Consider the following 18,992-nt stretch of genomic DNA (forward strand, 5'->3'; position numbering starts at 1 on the left):
TAACGACCAAACTTGAGATTTTTTTTAACATAATGGGCTAAGACCTCAGAATAATGAATACTCACAAACCTTAGCTAGGAGCATTGTCTATGATTGTCTCTGTGTGTATGTTGTCAATGTCACCTGTTAATGTAAACGTCATGGTCCTGTCATAAATCGTATTTCGGCGCGGTTATGTTGTAGTTTTCAATTTCAAAACAAACTTTTTATTTGCCGATTTCGTGAGAATATAGTGAATTTAGAGTAAAATGGAAGTTGAAGATGATAATCAAGAAGGCCCATTTACCGTGTGGCAGATGTTCAACGCCCCGACCATGGTTTTGTTTAACAATTTGGAACATGCAGCGGACGGTCTTGATCGATTGTTAACATCTATTTTGAAGCTCTCAGGGTAAATAATGCACAAAATCATTTTCTGAATCCCATATTTACGTATTTTCTTATTATTTTATTCCATTATTTAACTTTTAATCTAATTTCATATTAATTAATTTCAGGGACTTTTCAGAAGTGTTAGTACCTAGGCCAAACTCTTCCAAGTTCCCAGATGAATACTACAAAGCTTTTAACACTTGGCTAATAGGCCGGCTGTTTTATGTTTGGTCGGTAAAGGAGTTAGAAAGGTAATTCATCTTAAAATATGTAATGTAATTTATGTCAGTTGTGAAGTAGAAATGACAAAATGTAAACATATATATTCAATAATAAAATGGTTTCAGAATTCATATTACAAGCAAGGATGCACAATTAAAAATACTGAACATATTATCTGTAAATGGGGCTTCATTTTATCAGGACATTCACTCCGAATACTTTAATATATTGCAACAACTATCTGAATATTACAAGGAAAATGCAGAAAATCCTTCAACAACGCAAAAAGAATTGGCAAATTTTTCAACAGGAAATATACAGATACCTAACACCCAACTGGACTTACAGTCAATATATGTTACTGTTAAAGATCTTCAGACTTGCGAGAGGCTGATAGAACTAACTTTACAGCTATTAAGTGACAGCATCCCCGTAAGTCCATTTCACACTGACCAAAATGGTAACTCCTATGAAACATTGTACTTACTTGTCTTGGGTATGTTGGAAAATTACAATGCTCATTTAAAATTATGCTGCTTGAATTTTTTCCATGAAATTATTGATAAAAGTGATAAAGTAAGTGTAACAAAGTTCAGTGAAAACTTTCCAGAGGTTTATGATCAATTCATGTACTGTTTAGAGGCAATCACTGCTTCTATGCCTATTTACCATGAGAAGGGTGAGGTAGATGGCATTTACTTGGAAAAATTCAGCTTATTCATGGTGAACATGCTAAAGAAAATCACAACCACATTAGAAAAGCGACACAAACAAATTGTAGCTACTGTATGCACTGTCATATTAAATACTGCCCATGGAAAAGTTTTCAATAAAGACTTGAAAACATTTTGTTTGTCATTAACCTCCATAGTTGATCTGCCAGAAGAGTACATTGATATCAGAAACAAAGATAGTAAAGAACTTTATATTCTTATGGAATATTTTACACATATTATTGTGTCTTGCTTGACCAATAATGCTAAGGACCTAAAAGGAAATAGTCACTACCAGATGCTTTTGAGTACAGTAGTTGAATCAATGGAGTCAGCTAAGCAAAATGTGACCTCTCACAAATATGATAAGTTTCTGCTCCTATACCAATTGAACAGGGTTGTAGCAGCACTTACTATATTACAAAATATATACATAAAACATCTAGCAGTCTCTAATAAAGCTGCAAAAGAAAAAGTACAGCTACTATCTGAAGACAATACCAAAAAAATATTAATAAATGTGGTCACCCTACATGCAGCTTTGAAAACTGATGTGATTCATGACATAGAAATAGCTACAGCATTAATGGAGATCTCTGTATTAGTAGCCACACTAAGCCAAAATGTCTCCAGTTCAACTATGTCACAAGTTGTAAAGATCCTGCAAATCACGGAATACAGTGATGATATCAGAATAAATGCACTGAAGTACTACACTATAGTCAATGTGATTCTTAAAAAGAAGCTTGATGATGGTGCTAACAAAGCTATACTGTCATTTGTTAGCACATTGACTAGATCAAAAACTTCATCAACTTACAAACAGGTATGTAGGTACCTACTTGTGTTTGCATACCACATTGAAAAAGTTGTTCAAATTACTCTTTGTGATTAGGTCATAAATTATTTAAGGTTATAAGGTCATATATTACTTTCTGTTTCAGATAATCTCAGCATGTCCTATTTTGCTGCTGAAAAAAACTTTCTCAGAGAGTAAACTAATTGCTGAAATACTTCTGCCAGCTTTCCTGATGAAGGATGCAGACATACACAAAGAACTTTGCAAGGTGCTTCCTATTTTAGCTTGCATGTCACTGGGAAACTGTGCAGTGGTGTTACAAACCAAAGAGGAAATTAGAGGACATGTGATATACTCCAATAACTGTGCAGCCATTTCAATTGTATGCTCCAAATGCCACAACACCGATAGAACAAAACTTACACCAGAACAGTTCCTAGCAGACCTAAGCAAAGATAGTATAGTCTTTGATACTGAAACTAGAAAAAGAAGTTACAATGATTCAACACTAGCTGGTCAAAGAAGCCTTTTTGCTAAATTTTTGAATTCCAAGATTTATTCGGACTTGGCAGATAGTGGGTTTTTGAATCTGGTTGAAGGATTCTCCAATCATGGTGTTTTTAATCTGAATACAGCCACTGATGTATTTAGTGTTGGCAATTCACATGATGTCCTCAAAGTGCTCCGACAATTCATTGATAATATTTCAGTAAGTATATTGTAAGATAGTTAAACATTATGCCCATTATGCTTATTGCTAACAGCATACTTTTTTTTCCAGGAAGACACTGATATAGACAGTGCCCAAAAGGAATCAATGTTTAATGTAGCAACTAATCTCTTAGTTAATTCAACCAAAACAAGCCTCGAGAACAATGACTACAATCACCAGACCCAAACTTTGAACTGCATAAAAGAGTATGGGCTCTCAAAGAACAAAAAAGTGCTGTTGCCCAGTACAAAGCTACTTGTGTACTTCATTATGCATCCTCAGACGTCTCTGGGGCCAAAAGCAGTGGTGTACTTGAGGGATATCTGTGAAGCACACGACACGACCCCAAACCAGGTTTACCACAGATACAAGAAGGACTACTGCAAGCTTTTCGTCGATTGCAGCTTATACTGTGGCAAGGAATTCGCGATGTCGCTACTAAAGGTCGTCAGAGCATTCGGCTTTGTGGGTTACAGAGATTTCATTTCGAAGGATGTCCACCATTTCCTACCTTACCTGATACCATATTCAGTCAAAATAAAGGAAGTTCCATCAATCATCGAAGAAATTGCGTCACTGGTCCAATGCTCTGTATCGGATTTTCTAACAGATAGATTTCCGCACATCTATACCCACATATATCTGTACGAAAATGACAGTGTGGCCAAAAAGTGCTACGACCTGATTGAACGGCTGACTAAGTCGTCTATACTGAACCTGATAAGAAGACATTTTAGAATAATATTGACTGAGTTTCTTCTACAATACTGCTGTAATCCAGAGAAAGTGCTGGCCGCATGTCGGTACCTGGCCTGCCACGACCCCGACGTGTCTACCACCTCTGGGAGCACCAACATGTCAGCATCCCAAGTAGCTGACTTCTTGCAGCCAAAGTTCCTTGGCGTTCTCGCATACATCGACCACAAACTCGTCAACGCCAAAGTGGCCTTGTCTGTCAAGCGAAAAGCGCTTCAGAGCTTCCCGGACATAATCAAACTGATGGGAGTTAAATATTTGACGCCGTTAAGGTACAAAGTGCTTGCGACGTTGAGATCTGCCATGTCACTGGTTAACGAGTTTCCGAAGATTTTAGCTGCGGCTTGGAGTGCCTTCATCCACAATATTGACAGCATGTTGCTGGGACCCCTGCTGTCGAACCTGGCAGTCTCATTACTGCAGCAAATGGACCACGCGCCCCACGAGATAAACAAGGTATTCCAGTACCTGGTGTTGAGCAATGAGAATCTACTGAGCTCCCACATATCAGACCTTTTCTTCTTGCAAGACTCTAATATATCAGAGAAAGTTAAGCTGGTAATCAAAAGACATGTGAAGCGAACGCAGCCAGAAGGTTTCTTAGACAAGATTAAATGGTACCTGCAGCATTTGAACCAAGATATTCCGACGATAAAAGCGTGTGCGTTTTCTCAGCTGGACAAACTGCTTAAAAGCAACAGGACTGAGATTCACAAGGCCATATTTGGTGGGAAGACCATAGACCCAATCATTACTGAACTGATTGATTGTTTATTGACTGGTAAGTCACATCATTTCTTCAATCCTTATCAGTGCACCATGCTACTAATATTATAAACCCATTTGAAAACTATGGTATGCAGGAGTCTGCCACCCTGGATTTACTCATAGGCTACCTTTTATCCTGGAATTCCCGGAAGAACTTTCTAAGGCGATCCGATTCGCTATGTTACCTATATATTTCCTTCCCCAGGCTGCAAAGACTCGTCGCCAGCCGTAAGTGTATCAAGCGGCTCCTGCCTCGGCCAGCTCGGCGCCATAGAAGCGGGCCACCTGCCCCGGCAGTACGTGCAGCCGGACCGCTCGCCCTTCGCCTTCAGCATCAGCGACGACTGCTTCGCTGCGACGGCTCTTGTAGAACTTACTAGAGCGTTCCAGTATGAGAAGGATACTATGGTGAGGTTTTGACGAGTTTGTTTAGTCTCTAGTACTTATAGTCTCTTCCCAATCAGTGAGTGTATCAAGCGACTCATGCCTCGGTCAGCTCGGCGCTATACAGGGTGTTGCAAAAAGGGTATACTAAGCTGAAAATGAAATTACAATTTCAAAATTCGCGAAAACAAATTCATTCTCTATAGTAAAAAGTCCCGTGACCAATGTAGGATTCGGCTTAGTGTACCCTTTTTTACAGCACCCTGTATAAGCGGGCCACCTGCCCCGGCAGTACGTGCAGCCGGACCGCTCGCCCTTCGCCTTCAGCATCAGCGACGACTGCTTCGCTGCGACGGCTCTTGTAGAACTTACTAGAGCGTTCCAGTATGAGAAGGATACTATGGTGAGATTTAGACGAGTTTGTTTAGTCTTTAGTAGTTATAGTCTCTTCCCAATCAGTGAGTGTATCAAGCGGCTCATGCTTCGGTCAGCTCGGTGGTATACAGGTGTTGCAAAAAGGGTATACTAAGCGGAAACCTACATGTGCAGCATGGTATATCTAAGACCGAAAATGAAATCAGAATTCCAAAATTCATTCTCCATAGTAAAAAGTCCCGTGACCAATGTAGGTTTCGGCTCAGTATACCCTTTTTGCAACACCCTGTAAAAGCGGGCCACCTGCCCCGGCAGTACGTGCAGCCGGACCGCTCGCCCTTCGCCTTCAGCATCAGCGACGACTGCTTCGCTGCGACGGCTCTTGTAGAACTTACTAGAGCGTTCCAGTATGAGAAGGATACTATGGTGAGGTTTTGACGAGTGTGTTTCATAGATTCTTCCCAATCAGTAAGTGTATCAAGCGGCTCATGCGTCGGTCACCTAGACGCTATATAGGGTGTTGCAAAAAGAGAATTATGAGAATTCGCGAATTTTGAAATTTTGATTTCAGTTTCGGGCTTCTTAGATATACCATGCTGCTCATGTAGATTTCGGCGTAGTATACCCTTTTTGCAACACCCTGTAGAAGCGGGCCACCTGCCCCGGCAGTACGTGCAGCCGGACCGCTCTCCCTTCGCCTTCAGCATCAGCGACGACTGCTTCGCCGCGACAGCCCTTGTCGAACTTTCTAGAGCGTTCCAGTATGAGAAGGATACTATGGTGAGGTTTTGACAAGTTTGTTTCATAGACTCTTCCCTAGCCGTGAGTGAATCAAGCAGCATCAGTGATGGCTGCTTCGCTGCAATGGCTCTTGTCGAACTTTCTAGAGCGTTCCAGTACGAGAAGGATACTATGGTGAGCTTTTGATGAGTTTGTTTCATAGACTCTTCCCTTGCCGTGAGTGTATCAAGTAGCATCTGTGACGACTGCTTCGCAGCGACAGCTCTTGTAGAACTTACTAGAGCTTTCCAGTATGAGAAGGATACTATGGTAAGATTTTGCCGAGTTTGTTTCATAGACTATTCCCCAGCTGTTAGTGTATCAAGCGGCTCATGCCTCGGTCAACTGGGTGCTATAGAAGCGGGTCACTTACCCCGGCAGTACATGCAGCCGGACCGCTCGCCCTTCGCCTTCAGCATCAGCGACGACTGCTTCGCCGCGACGGCTCTTGTTGAACTTTCTAGAGCGTTCCAGTATGAGAAGGATACTATGGTGAGGTTTTGACGAGTTTGTTTAGTCTCTAGTAGTTATAGTCTCTTCCCAATCAGAGAGTGTATTAAGCGGCTCATACCTCGGTCAGCTCGGCGCTATACAGGGTGTTGCAAAAAGAGAATGATGAGAATTTGCGAATTTTGAAATTCGGATTTCAGGTTCGGGCTTAGATATACCATGCTGCACGTGTAGGTTTCGGCTTAGTGTACCCTTTTTACAACACCCTGTAGAAGCGGGCCACTTACCCCGGCAGTACGTGCAGCCGGACCGCTCGCCCTTCGCCTTCAGCATCAGCGACGACTGCTTCGCCGCCACAGCTCTGGTCGAACTTACTAGAGCGTTCCAGTATGAGAAGGATACTATGGTGAGGCTTTGACGAGTTTGTTTCTTAGACTCTTCCCAATCAGTAAGTGTATCAAGCGGCTCATGCGTCGGTCAGCTAGACGCTATACAGGGTGTTGCAAAAAGAGAATTATGAGAATTCTCGAATTTTGAAATTCTGATTTCAGTTTCGGGCTTAGATATACCATGCTGCACATGTAGGTTACGGCTTAGTATACGATTTTTGCAACACCCTGTATAAGTGGGCCACCTGCCCCGGCAGTACGTGAAGCCGGACCGCTCGCCCTTCGCCTTCAGCATCAGCGACGACTGCTTCGCTGCGACGGCTCTTGTAGAACTTTCTAGAGCGTTCCAGTATGAGAAGGATACTATGGTGAGGATTTTGAAGATTGTGATTGATAGGTAGTATAGGTACATAGGTAGGATATACATATACGGGGTTTGTAGGTAAAAAAAATGTTGTGGACTGTAAAATGTTTACAATAATCAGGAATATTAGTGGTCTTATTGATGACTAAATATGGCCCATACAATAGGTATTAGGAAACAGTGTTGGTATCAGGTAATTTAAATTAAGTATATTATTAGTACCTGGTTGTATTGTACATTTTATAAAGTAAAATGATTTTGTATAGACATTTTATAACGCTATTTCAGAACATGGATTGCTACGCTCTTACAATACAAGAGATCCTGAAGATTTACAACATTTCCCCGAATGGCAAGAAGGAGATATGGGACAGTTTTCCTGAACATATGCACCAAATTATGTTTCCACTACTCAGCTCCAGGTAATAAAAGTAGTGTGAATATAACTTTATTATCAATAATTATGTTATTTATGAATACTTTTAAGGTTTCCGTACCTCAAAGGAAAAAAAGAACCATTACATGATCACTTTTTGTCCATCCGTCTGTCTGCCTGTCTGCCACCACCCTTTTTATTAGAAAAGGGTAAAGGTATCAAGCTGTTATTTATTAATGTGCTAGCCATTGTATCGCCATAATAGTTTATATTGTATCTCTCATTTTCAGATATACCTTAGCATATCCTTCTCAACCAAAGAAAGCTCATCCGCTGTTTGGATCCGCCTATGCAACCACATTTCTTGAGTGGGCTCACAAGTAAGTTCATGATTTAACACATATTGGATGTCTAAAAAGTGAGATGATCTATGCTATCGGGTCGTCTTTTAAACTGTCTATTCTCAGTCTTAACTCTCTTCAATAGAGACTGCCATCATTATCACCATCAGCCAGTAATTTTCCCCTGCTAGACACAGGCCGCTTCCAAGGAGCGCCACAACACTCTGTCCTCGGCCTTCTTCATCCTGTCACTCCCGGCTACTCGAGAATTTTTATCTTTATCATCGATCATTCAGCATACACGACTAGCCTACTGCCACTGTAGATGTTAAGATATATGTATCGGCAGTATTCTATTCAAAATTCACAACACAAAACCTCCACCTTCCAGCTGGGCGGGCCAGCTAATCCCTCTCATCGAGTCCGAGAGCATCCGCGCCCTTGTCCGCGCCGTGCACCCGAGCATGCGGCGCGACGCGCGCACGCTGCTGCTGCTGCTGCCCCACGTGCTGCTGCACGCCGTCATGAGCCGCGCCGCGCACCGCCGCGTGCACCACGAGATGCAAGCCGTTATTGGTCAGTGGGTAGTGGGGGGTTGTAACTGGGGGGAGATGGCGCCCATCTTGGACTAATAGAGCGCTCTAATGGCGTCGCGCCGTTTTAACACATTCCAGTCGTGGTAAAAAGTGTCTTTAGCGCTATCAGGGTGTCCACTTTCTGGAAAGTCAGGGATAGTCAGGGAAAAGTCAGGGAAGCTCAAGGTGGTCATGGAAAGTCAGGGAAATCGATGGGTCACCTGGAAAGTCAGGGAAAAATGACTAGTAAAGCATATATATTTTCTAAATTGTAGTTCTTTCCTTTACTAATTATTATTTTTCTTCTATTTTATACGTAAAATACGTAAGTCATAAAATAAAATCTCGTAAGCCAGATTCCAGACTCAGTTCATAGTTTGTTCAATAGTAAAATTATGTTCCCTTTGTTAAATTTAATTCAAAAGACTCTTTTGAATGAAATTTAATTTATTAAGAAGATACCTATAAGAATAATTAACCGACTTCAAAAAAAGGAGGAGGTTCTCAATTCGTCGGGATCTTTTTTTTTTTTTTATATTTTTTTTTATGTATGTTCACCGATTACTCCGCCGTTTATGGACCGATTTTGAAAATTCTTTTTTTGTTGTATTGCATTGAGCTCCCAGGTGGTCCCATTTTTTTTCAGAATTTTAGTTCACCCCCAAGGGTGGGTAAAGGGGTAAAAACAGGGTATGAATTTCCATTTTGGGCACCTAGTAACCGATTCTAATGAAATTTAGAACGTAAATATAGTTCTTATAACAAAAAAATATGATGGTGACCTTGAGCTGATCTGATGATGGAAACGGAACGGAGTAGAGAGTAATTTGTAAAAATTGACGTTCATCAGAAAATTTTATATTTGTACGATGAATAAAAAATTTTGACTTTGACTTTGACTTTGACTTTGACTTTGACTTTGACTTTGGAAGGCAGTCAGGGGAACTCCTCAACGGTATATAGCAATTACTTCGTGTTTAGGCTTGAATGATTCGTATTGATTAGTAGGACTTTTTGGTATCATTTGCACCTTACTTTTGATTGAAAATTATTGCAAATATACTAAAAACTATAAAATAAAATAATAATTAAAAAAAATAAAAAACCGACTTCAAAAAACCACTAAAATGTAAGAAATAATTTAAGGTTTACACAAATTCTACTCGTATGTGACAGTACAAATATACCTAAGCAGGAACTGTTCTTTTTTGAAGTTGGTGCCGTATTTCTTCAGATTACTTTGTCACCGCACCAACATCAAAAAAGAACAGTTTCTGCTTAGGTATATTTGTACTGTCACATACGAGTAGAATTTGTGTAAACCTTAAATTATTTCTTACATTTTAGTGGTTTTTTGAAGTCGGTTTTTTAATTTTTTTAATTATTTTCTTTTGAAAAGAGTGTCAGCTTGCCTTTCTGAACAACTTTTGTTTTAAGAGTTCGTGATGAAAAATAAGTCCTCACATAAAGTGTTGGTGCAGACGCGCTGTATCGGCGCTCATTTCACTCATCAATTCTCATAATTTGCTACGGCAGTGGGAGCGCTTGCAGAAGCGTTTCCACCTAATGATTTTTTTAAAGCGTCGAGCCCATACGAAAATGTTTGATTTTGGTTTTGTTTTATTTGGTATTTACAAAGCTTAACATGCTTTACGGTGTTATTTCGGTTTTGAAGGTCCTAAGATTACTATACAAGGTGCTAGGACAAGTTTTATACACAAATTAAAAAGTTCATTTTATCTACTTGCTTCCAAACTCTCATTTCAACAAATATATATGAGTAGGTGTATTTCTTCAAAGCACTCTGTACTAATCCTACCATCAATAAGTGTGCCTAAATAAAATTAACTCTGTCTAACTAACGTCTTTTGCAATAATAACCAGTGGATCCCGCTTGGGTTTCCAAACTTTAAATGACTTTTTTCAAAAGTAAAATGACATTTTGAAAATTAAAAAATATACTTATACCTCTTTTTCAATTTTGCAAATACAAAAAAAAAATTACATGTTATGGCAAAATAAAAGTATTTAAACTTTGTGTACAAAAAAATTAAGTAGGTACTTATTTATCATTGCTTTCTATACATAATCTTGCAATAGTGGTAGATGTACGGTGGCCTGCGCCTAAAAGTATACAGGCGGAGTTTTTAAAATAGCGATCCCTGATGATAAAGGGACCAGCTACATCTGTTATAAATCCGGGGACGTGTTGTGTGTGATGTGTGTAGCAGTGGTGTTTATGTGGATGTGCTTGAGCAGCATGTGAGCTTGAGATTTTATTTGAAAACTCCGCCTGTATACTTTTAGGCGCAGGCCACCGTACATAGCCGAAATAGGGTGACTCAGGATCACTCGAAACAACTTTTGTTTTACGTGTTTTTGAAATTCGCGTTTTTTTCTCATATAATTTCACCTGTCTAGCAAAGTTTGTGTGGAAAATCTTTTTTTTTAAATTTCATATTGTTCAAAATGCCTGATCACTCGTCTCTTTCGACTTAATATACACTTTTTACAGCCAAATATTTTACGCAGTCGAAGTTTTTTTAATAAGTCTCGCAAATGAACGGAAAACAAGCTTTTATTTTGATCTCCGGTCAGGGAAAATTTCTGAAATGGTCAGGGAAAGTCAGGGAAAAGTCAGGGAAATTTTTGGAGGATTCTGAGTGGACACCCTGGCTATTTATCTTGAAACTGGCGGCCATCTTGGATTAAGAGCGCGTTCTTGCCGCAATATACCTATAGATAGAGCGCTCTAATGGCGACGCGCCCTTTAGACACATTCGACTAGTAATGTTGTAACTTCGGCAGAATGGCGGCCATCTTGGATTCAGAGCGCGTCCATAGATTTATAGCGCGCTCTAATAACGAATCCGACTACTAATCTAGTAGCTTGCAGTAGATGACGGCCATCTTGTATTTAGAGCGCGTCCTTGGCGCAATATACTAATAGAGCGCTCTTATGGCGCCGCGCCTTTTAGACACATTCCACTTGCGCTAAAAAGTGTCTTCTGCGCTCCTAATCTTAACGAAAGTGCCGGCCGCCATCTTCCATTTAAGATACAAGGTGTCTAGTTACTTCTAACTAATCTCATAACACCCCTCTCTACCCGAGTGGTTGTGCCCGGGCTCGCTGGCGGCGCCGTGCACCCGAGCATGCGGCGCGACGCGCGCACGCTGCTGCTGCTGCTGCCCCACGTGCTGCTGCACGCCGATAGTGGGGGCTTGTAGCTGATGGGATACGGCGGCCATCTTGTATTTATTAGCAAATCCTTGCCGCAATATTCAGATAGCGTCGCGCAATTTTGACACATTCCAATCGCGCCAAAACGTGTCTTCTGCTCTGTGTATCCTGACGAAGCTTCCGGGCGCCAGTTTGTATTTATGATCGCATCATAAGCAACAAATACATATACAATAATCGACGAATAGCGCGCACTAATCACGTCACGCTGTTGTTACCTGTTCCGGCGCAATGGCAAGATACATGATTTCTATAGTTACTTCTGACTTATCTCTTACTACCCCGCTCTAATCAAGTTGGGAAGTACCAATGATCAGTGGAATATTCCTATAAAAATCGACAGCAAAGGCGGCCGGCTGAGGCCGGCTCCCAGTCGTTCGGTAGCCGACACGGAGGCAACACCTTCCTATGTACAGTCAGCTGCATAAGTAGCTGAACACTTTTGTACTTTGTCAAACTCACAAACTGCCTATTCAAACATTGACGGTTTGTTATGTAGTCAGTTTGACAAGGTACAAAAGTGTATATGTAGCTACTTATGCAGCATACCTAAGAGTAATACATCAGTACTGGAACTGTATATACCTACATACCTTACCTGTTACTTATATGGCTATAAATAAACATACGTATATATGTATTATAATACATAGACATGGACAGAGTGCACCAATTTATTTTAGTGCTGTGATTAAAACATGTAGAACATCTACTTGGTTTTTTATGTATACTGTGTGGTACAGTTCACACGCTTTTATTTGTGTTTTTTAGGTATTCTTCTTTTGTTTTCAGGTCTGGAAAACTTTGAAAACGCTAACAGAGTGACATCGGAGCGGTCTAGATACAAGCTGCTGCGTCACACCCGCATGACTCCCAGCGTCAGTTCAGTGAACGCTGAAGAAGGAAACCAGGTAACTCACAAATATCTAAAAAAATCTGCACTCACAAAACTGGCACGCAAGAAGAGAAAAACAGGGACGCATAAAATACCGTACTTTCGTTTAGATATTTGGACCAGTATAACTACAGCTATACATTTATTAATTTATTACAATGTTTTTTTTTCAGTATAAATGCAGTAAGATGGTCTACACACTCCTGGACTTTCTGAAGCGATGGCTACTGGAGTGGTGCCACTCGAAGCAGCATCCTCTGCAAAACGAAAACTACAAGTCAGTTATTACTCATCAGACTAACTTCCTTGTTAGCTTCGTAGCTTTAATACGAATTTATTGCCGATTACGAAGGCTAGAAATTATCTCAAGAACCTTTTTAATTCGATATACAGATTCCTGATTTCAGAAACCTTAAATACCTTCTTATACACACCTAAGTACTTATTAGTTACATTATTACGACAGTGGATGATAGAATATATGATAGCCTATTAGAATATTTACCTCATCGACCTTGTCTATCCTTAAAATTACCTAACTAAAGAATACCAACCAACCATATCAAAAAAAAAATCCACAGGGCCATATCATCGTTCCTAGACCGCTTCGACAAGCTAACCATAGCCCGAGGCAACTTCCTGTGCGGTGAATACTCGCGCGCGCTGCAGTATCTTGAGCTTCACGTGGAGGAGAACAAGCAGCAGACGCAGCCGCAACTGCCGCTCCTAGCCGAGATATACGCGCTGCTGGACGAGCCCGATAGTGTTGCTGGTAAGTACAGTGGCTGCATGTACTAGCTGACTATAGCTGGCGGCAACTTCCTGTGAGAACAAGCAGCAGACGCAGCCGCAACTGCCGCTCCTAGCCGAGATATACGCGCTGCTGGACGAGCCCGATAGTGTTGCTGGTAAGTACAGTGGCTGCATGTACTAGCTGACTATAGCTGGCGGCAACTTCCTGTGAGAACAAGCAGCAGACGCAGCCGCAACTGCCGCTCCTAGCCGAGATATACGCGCTGCTGGACGAGCCCGATAGTGTTGCTGGTAAGTACAGTGGCTGCATGTACTAGCTGACTATAGCTGGCGGCAACTTCCTGTGAGAACAAGCAGCAGACGCAGCCGCAACTGCCGCTCCTAGCCGAGATATACGCGCTGCTGGACGAGCCCGATAGTGTTGCTGGTAAGTACAGTGGCTGCATGTACTAGCTGACTATAGCTGGCGGCAACTTCCTGTGAGAACAAGCAGCAGACGCAGCCGCAACTGCCGCTCCTAGCCGAGATATACGCGCTGCTGGACGAGCCCGATAGTGTTGCTGGTAAGTACAGTGGCTGCATGTACTAGCTGACTATAGCTGGCCTTAACTTCCGAATAAGGATGTTATTTAATCTCCATGTGTCTTGTATCTGCACGTCTGTTTTTGTATTTGTATCCAAGTAGGTATGTCGGTTGCCACGTTTCTCCAATACGCATCAGAGTATTTCCTGTGCTATATCAAAATGGATTACGTACCATATTATTAGGTCCTTACATATGAAATTGGCGTTTTGTCGTACTGGCCACTTTGATCTCAAATATTACCTTTATGGTTAGGAATTCCAAATTCAAATTCATACAGCTATTTACTCATGCATTTGTGTTTCAAACCCCCTAATTCATTTGTTTTTTCTTCTTTTGTTTTTTTCTTTGTGACACTCTGTTTACAAAATGGAAAACTTGAAATATCGCGTTATTTACGAGTATGAGTTCCACCGTGGCACCAGTGCTGCAGAAACGGCTCGAAGGATTAATGATGTGTATGGTGACGGTGTCGCAAAAGAAAACACAGTGCGTTTTTGGTTCCAACGTTTTCGTTCTGGAAATTTCGACCTGCAGAACAAGCCTCGAGGACGGCCGGAGACCAAAGTTGATAATGAAGAATTGAAGGCTATTGTGGAAGCGGATCCATCGCAAACCACGTCCGAGTTAGCTGCAGGCTCCGGTGTTAGTGATAAAACTATTCTAATCCACTTGAAGCAAATTGGGAAGGTGAAAAAGCTTGAAAGGTGGGTACCTCATGAATTGAGTGAAGCAAACCGACAAACGCGCGTCGACTGCTGCGTTACGTTACTCAACCGGCACAATAATGAAGGAATTTTAAATCGAATCATTACCTGTGATGAAAAGTGGATCCTCTACGATAATCGGAAGCGCTCATCGCAATGTCTGAACCCTGGCGAACCAGCCAAATCCTGCCCTAAGCGAAAATTGACTAAAAAAAAGTTGCTTGTAAGTGTTTGGTGGACTAGTGCCGGTGTCGTTCACTACAGCTTTCTTAAATCTGGCCAGACGATTACGGCAGATATCTATTGTCAGCAACTGCAAACCATGATGGAAAAGCTAGCTGCTAAACAACCGAGGCTGGTCAATCGCTCTAGGCCACTGCTGCTTCAGGACAACGCTAGACCACACACTGCACAACAGACGGCTACCAAATTAGAGGAGCTTCAATTAGAATGTCTTAGACATCCACCGTACCGGAGAGTACAGACCTTGCTCCAACAGATTACCATTTTTTTCGCTATTTGGATGACTACTTGCAAGGAAAAAAATTCAACTCCGATGAGGCAGTCCAAACCGCCTTCAAAGATTTTATTGATTCCCGCCCGAATGGTTTTTTTAGTAAGGGGATCAATGAACTACCTATGAGATGGCAAAAGTGCATACATAGCAATGGTACATACTTTGATTAATTTAATATATTTCATTTAAAAAAAAACGACTTTATGTTCCTCCTATAGAAAACGCCAATTTCATATGTAAGGACCTAATATTATAATGATTACCAATGCAAACAATGTTTTTTGATGTATTACTTTGTCATGCTTGCCTCCAGGCAAGAATTTGCTGTAATTTTTGCCCTAATTCAGTATTTTATATACACCTCTGATGGACCGTCTTGTTTAAATTAAAAATTCTCTTCATTATTCTACAGGAATCCTAGCTATCAAACGGACAGAGCCATCTCTAAAGGAACTGATCCTAGCGCAAGTGGTGACGGGGAGGCTTCAAGACGCGGCGCTGTGCTACGAAAGACTAGCACAGGAAGGGCAGCTAGACCGACATAGCTTACAGGTAACCTACGACCAAGAAACTTCAAAATGATCAGGCTATAATCGGCCACTGTTGGATATTGGATATGGAGTTGGGTTCAAAGGCGGTTTCAAATACGCTGCTTCAAAAATTTGGAACGACTTACCCCCGCCTCTTCAGAAGAATATGTCACGCATCTCTTTTAAATATAAATTAAAAAATATTTTAAAACAAAAACAAAACTCAGATGCGGCAAGGACATATACTTTTAAAAAATAAAAATGAACCTAACTGATAAAACAGACAGGCTTCAATGACACTGCAAGTTGACTTATAACAATCTACTCTACTTCTAGTTGCGTTTATACATATATGAACAATATTTAATTTAATTCATATTTATAAAACTATAATATTTAATTATTATTATGTGTTCCGTAGCGACATCTGAAATCCATGTTATGAGATAGCATCTCCCTTATCATCGTAGCAGCTTGCAGTTTTCAAATTTTCGCGCCAAAATCCCACGCTTTCTACGATTGGTCAAGCCTCGGGCGCGGGCGGCGTCGCTTTCTAGCTGTCAGATTAGTGACTTTTCCACCATTATTGCGTCAAACTTAAAGTCGTACGCATTGCAGTTTTTTCGAAATCTTGTTTTATCTGAAATATTAGCAAATTTCCAACAAGATTTTGTTCGCGTCTCGCGTGTTGTGTGAAAATACCAATATTAAGATGGATGCAGTGTCAGATGGGTGCAATTCGACCGGGGAAGTGTTTTTCCGCATGTCAAAATGGCGGGCCCGACGCGTGCCTTTCCGAAGAAAATGAGTGTTTGGTGTACATGCTGCGGTCCCCCGTAGCAGGCGCGCCGGAGGAACACAACACGCAAGTGCAGGAGGCGGGCGACCCCGCGCCGCGCCCGGTCGGCGCGGCCGCCGCCCCCGCCACGCCCACGCCGCTACTGCCGCCGCCCTCCCGCTCTGTAAGAGACGTCGGGAGACGTCGAGTTTGGCTCTCGGAGTAGCATTAGCAGGGCCAGCTGCTCATTAGAGTGCGCGCGCCGCAGCCGCAAGGATCGCCGCGGCACGCGCCGCGCGTCCCGCCGCCGTCACGCGCGCTCGCGTCCGCGCCACCGCCGCCGCCGCCCGGGTCCGCTCATCGAGTTTTTCGGAGCTTGATACACAAGGTTTGAAGTTCTGTCGCAGCAGCCGGTAAGTCAATTACCTATCTGACTTAGTGAGTGCTAATAAGGAAAACCAACTAAGGCCACAAGACTTTTTACTTACACCACAATCAAATGACGAGGTGTGTAATTTATCAATTTCCATAAAAGAACCGTTAGTTCCGGCGGCACCATCTTTTAGAGTGGCTAAAATTGAGGAACACCAACACTTTAACAAAAGTGTCTGGAAGTCTTAGGGATATGCGGACACCCATAAGAAATACTTAGCATGTGACATGTCCCGCGTTCGTAGACTTTAAAGTTAACGAAGAGTTGGCCAACGAGTCGAATTCCTTTATTAACTGGCCTCGTATGCAGCGTAGTGTTGCAGAATTATCTAATGCATTTTTAACTCAAAATAAAATAGTTAATTCTTCACTGCAAAATGTTATTGACTGGGGGTCAAAGGTCAATGAACCGATAACAGCTACTACCTTGTATTCGAAAATAAAAGAAATTTTTGATAAGGATTCTAAGCATGAACTAGTCTCAGGATATATTACAGATTATTTGCAGAAAGCGAAAATACGGAACGAATGTATTGCAGCACGTAGGGGGGCACTTTTGAAACTTCTTGGCGATAAATATATCAGACAGGGCGTAGGCAATATTCCTCTGTCATATGAATATTTATTTAATCCACTAATGCTGGCAGAGTACATCAATAAGATACAAATATGTTTATTATAGAAAGTAAATTACAAGTGACACAAAATAATTACTTAGCATGTACAAAATGGTTACTTAAACAAACTAACAATAACATTGGTTTTTGATGGTACTTTTGTAAATTTATCGCCACTCCCATGTTGCCGTTAACTCTGCACTAGGCGGTATTGACAAGTTATAACGTGCTACCGTAATATAACACTGAACCACAACCTTCGACGTCTAGGTCAAGGTCAAGGTATCGGTCTTTACACAGCCGACAAGACAACCCGCGCGCAGTGCTATGCCGTTACAGTCGGTAGGTAGGTACAGTTGCCCCAGCATACCTACTCTGCTCAACTGTCTAATAAGCCAATGTCCTTTCCTGGTTTTCAAGCAGGGGGAGGAGACAAAAAGATCAATAACAAATACAAGCCCCTTACAATAAATTCAAAGAATCTTATAAAAAATTACTAATTGCCATTTGTAGGCTGCCTTCAATACTACCTTTACTACGTTTGGGAATCACTCATAGCACCACCTGTAGTACCTACCTACTTAAAAGTAATAAAATCAGCTTCCCATTTTACAAAACCACCACTGATTTTACCTTCAGCAGAAAACATAATAAGATTCCATACTGGTGTCGCAAAGAATGCTCGCTCAGATAAACCAAATGTTCACAACAATCACCAATTGGATAGCGGAAACCCTCAGGACTCGAGGAATTCGCATGATTGAGTATCTCAACGATTATTGCCTTGTCAGTCAGTCCAAAGAGAACCTCTTAAACACACAAGAGCAACGATAGACCATTGATCTCCTACAAAGCTTATGATGGATCATCAAAAGTCCATAACGACTCCATCAAAAAGAGCCTGGAATTCTTGGGTGTGGGTTGGGACACACATGCAAACCGCAAGTTCCTCCCACCGTCAAAGACAGACAGTATTCAACAGTCAATTATTGGTATGCTGACATGTGGCAGTTGGAACCTAAAGCAGGCACAACGCCTCTTAGGGAAATTCAACTTTGTAGCCTTCATCACCCACCGGGGAAGGCTGCATTGCCGTTTTATGCAAAGACACTGTCAAAAAATCGACTATGCCCCCAGACAGAGTTATTGATTCCAGAAGAGATTACATCAGAGCAGATTATGCTGACATGTGGCAGTTGGAACCTGAAGCAGGCACAACGCCTCTTAGGGAAATTCAACTTTGTAGCCTTCATCACCCATCGGGGAAGGCTGCATTGCCGTTTTATGCAAAGACACTGTCAAAAATCTTGTCTATGCCGCCAGACAGAGTTATTGATTCCAGAAGAGGTTTCAACAGAGCTAAAGTGGTGGCTACAGAATCTGCACATCCCGTACTTGATCCACGAACCACAACGAGTGATGAATTACCTGACCACAGATGCCTCAGACCAGGCATGGGTTGCCCAAATAAACGATTCAAAGGTTTCGGGCAGTGGGAGAGTTTACAGATGTCATGACATTGTAATTTGAAGGAAAGGTTCACTGTTATAGGTGCCATAAGCA

The 18,992-nt window shown here is 41.6% G+C and overlaps 1 protein-coding gene across 1 annotated transcript in view; it reads left to right on the forward strand.

Annotated features, from left to right (window-relative positions):
• Window positions 1–65: 65 nt before the first annotated feature.
• Window positions 66–18,992, forward strand: part of LOC105395200 (serine/threonine-protein kinase ATR) — a 39,240-nt gene continuing 20,313 nt past the window's right edge. The window contains exons 1-13 of the mRNA XM_048626698.1: window positions 66–391; window positions 498–623; window positions 720–2,133; window positions 2,252–2,815; window positions 2,888–4,355; window positions 4,548–4,750; window positions 7,373–7,506; window positions 7,751–7,840; window positions 8,193–8,377; window positions 12,410–12,528; window positions 12,686–12,789; window positions 13,094–13,284; window positions 15,485–15,624. Of these exons, the coding sequence (XP_048482655.1) occupies window positions 249–391; window positions 498–623; window positions 720–2,133; window positions 2,252–2,815; window positions 2,888–4,355; window positions 4,548–4,750; window positions 7,373–7,506; window positions 7,751–7,840; window positions 8,193–8,377; window positions 12,410–12,528; window positions 12,686–12,789; window positions 13,094–13,284; window positions 15,485–15,624 (4,881 nt within the window). The 5' untranslated portion in view covers window positions 66–248. The remainder of the gene's footprint in view (window positions 392–497; window positions 624–719; window positions 2,134–2,251; window positions 2,816–2,887; window positions 4,356–4,547; window positions 4,751–7,372; window positions 7,507–7,750; window positions 7,841–8,192; window positions 8,378–12,409; window positions 12,529–12,685; window positions 12,790–13,093; window positions 13,285–15,484; window positions 15,625–18,992) is intronic.

Source organism: Plutella xylostella, chromosome 17 (assembly GCF_932276165.1).
Source record: "Plutella xylostella chromosome 17, ilPluXylo3.1, whole genome shotgun sequence".
Lineage (NCBI taxonomy): Eukaryota > Metazoa > Arthropoda > Insecta > Lepidoptera > Plutellidae > Plutella > Plutella xylostella.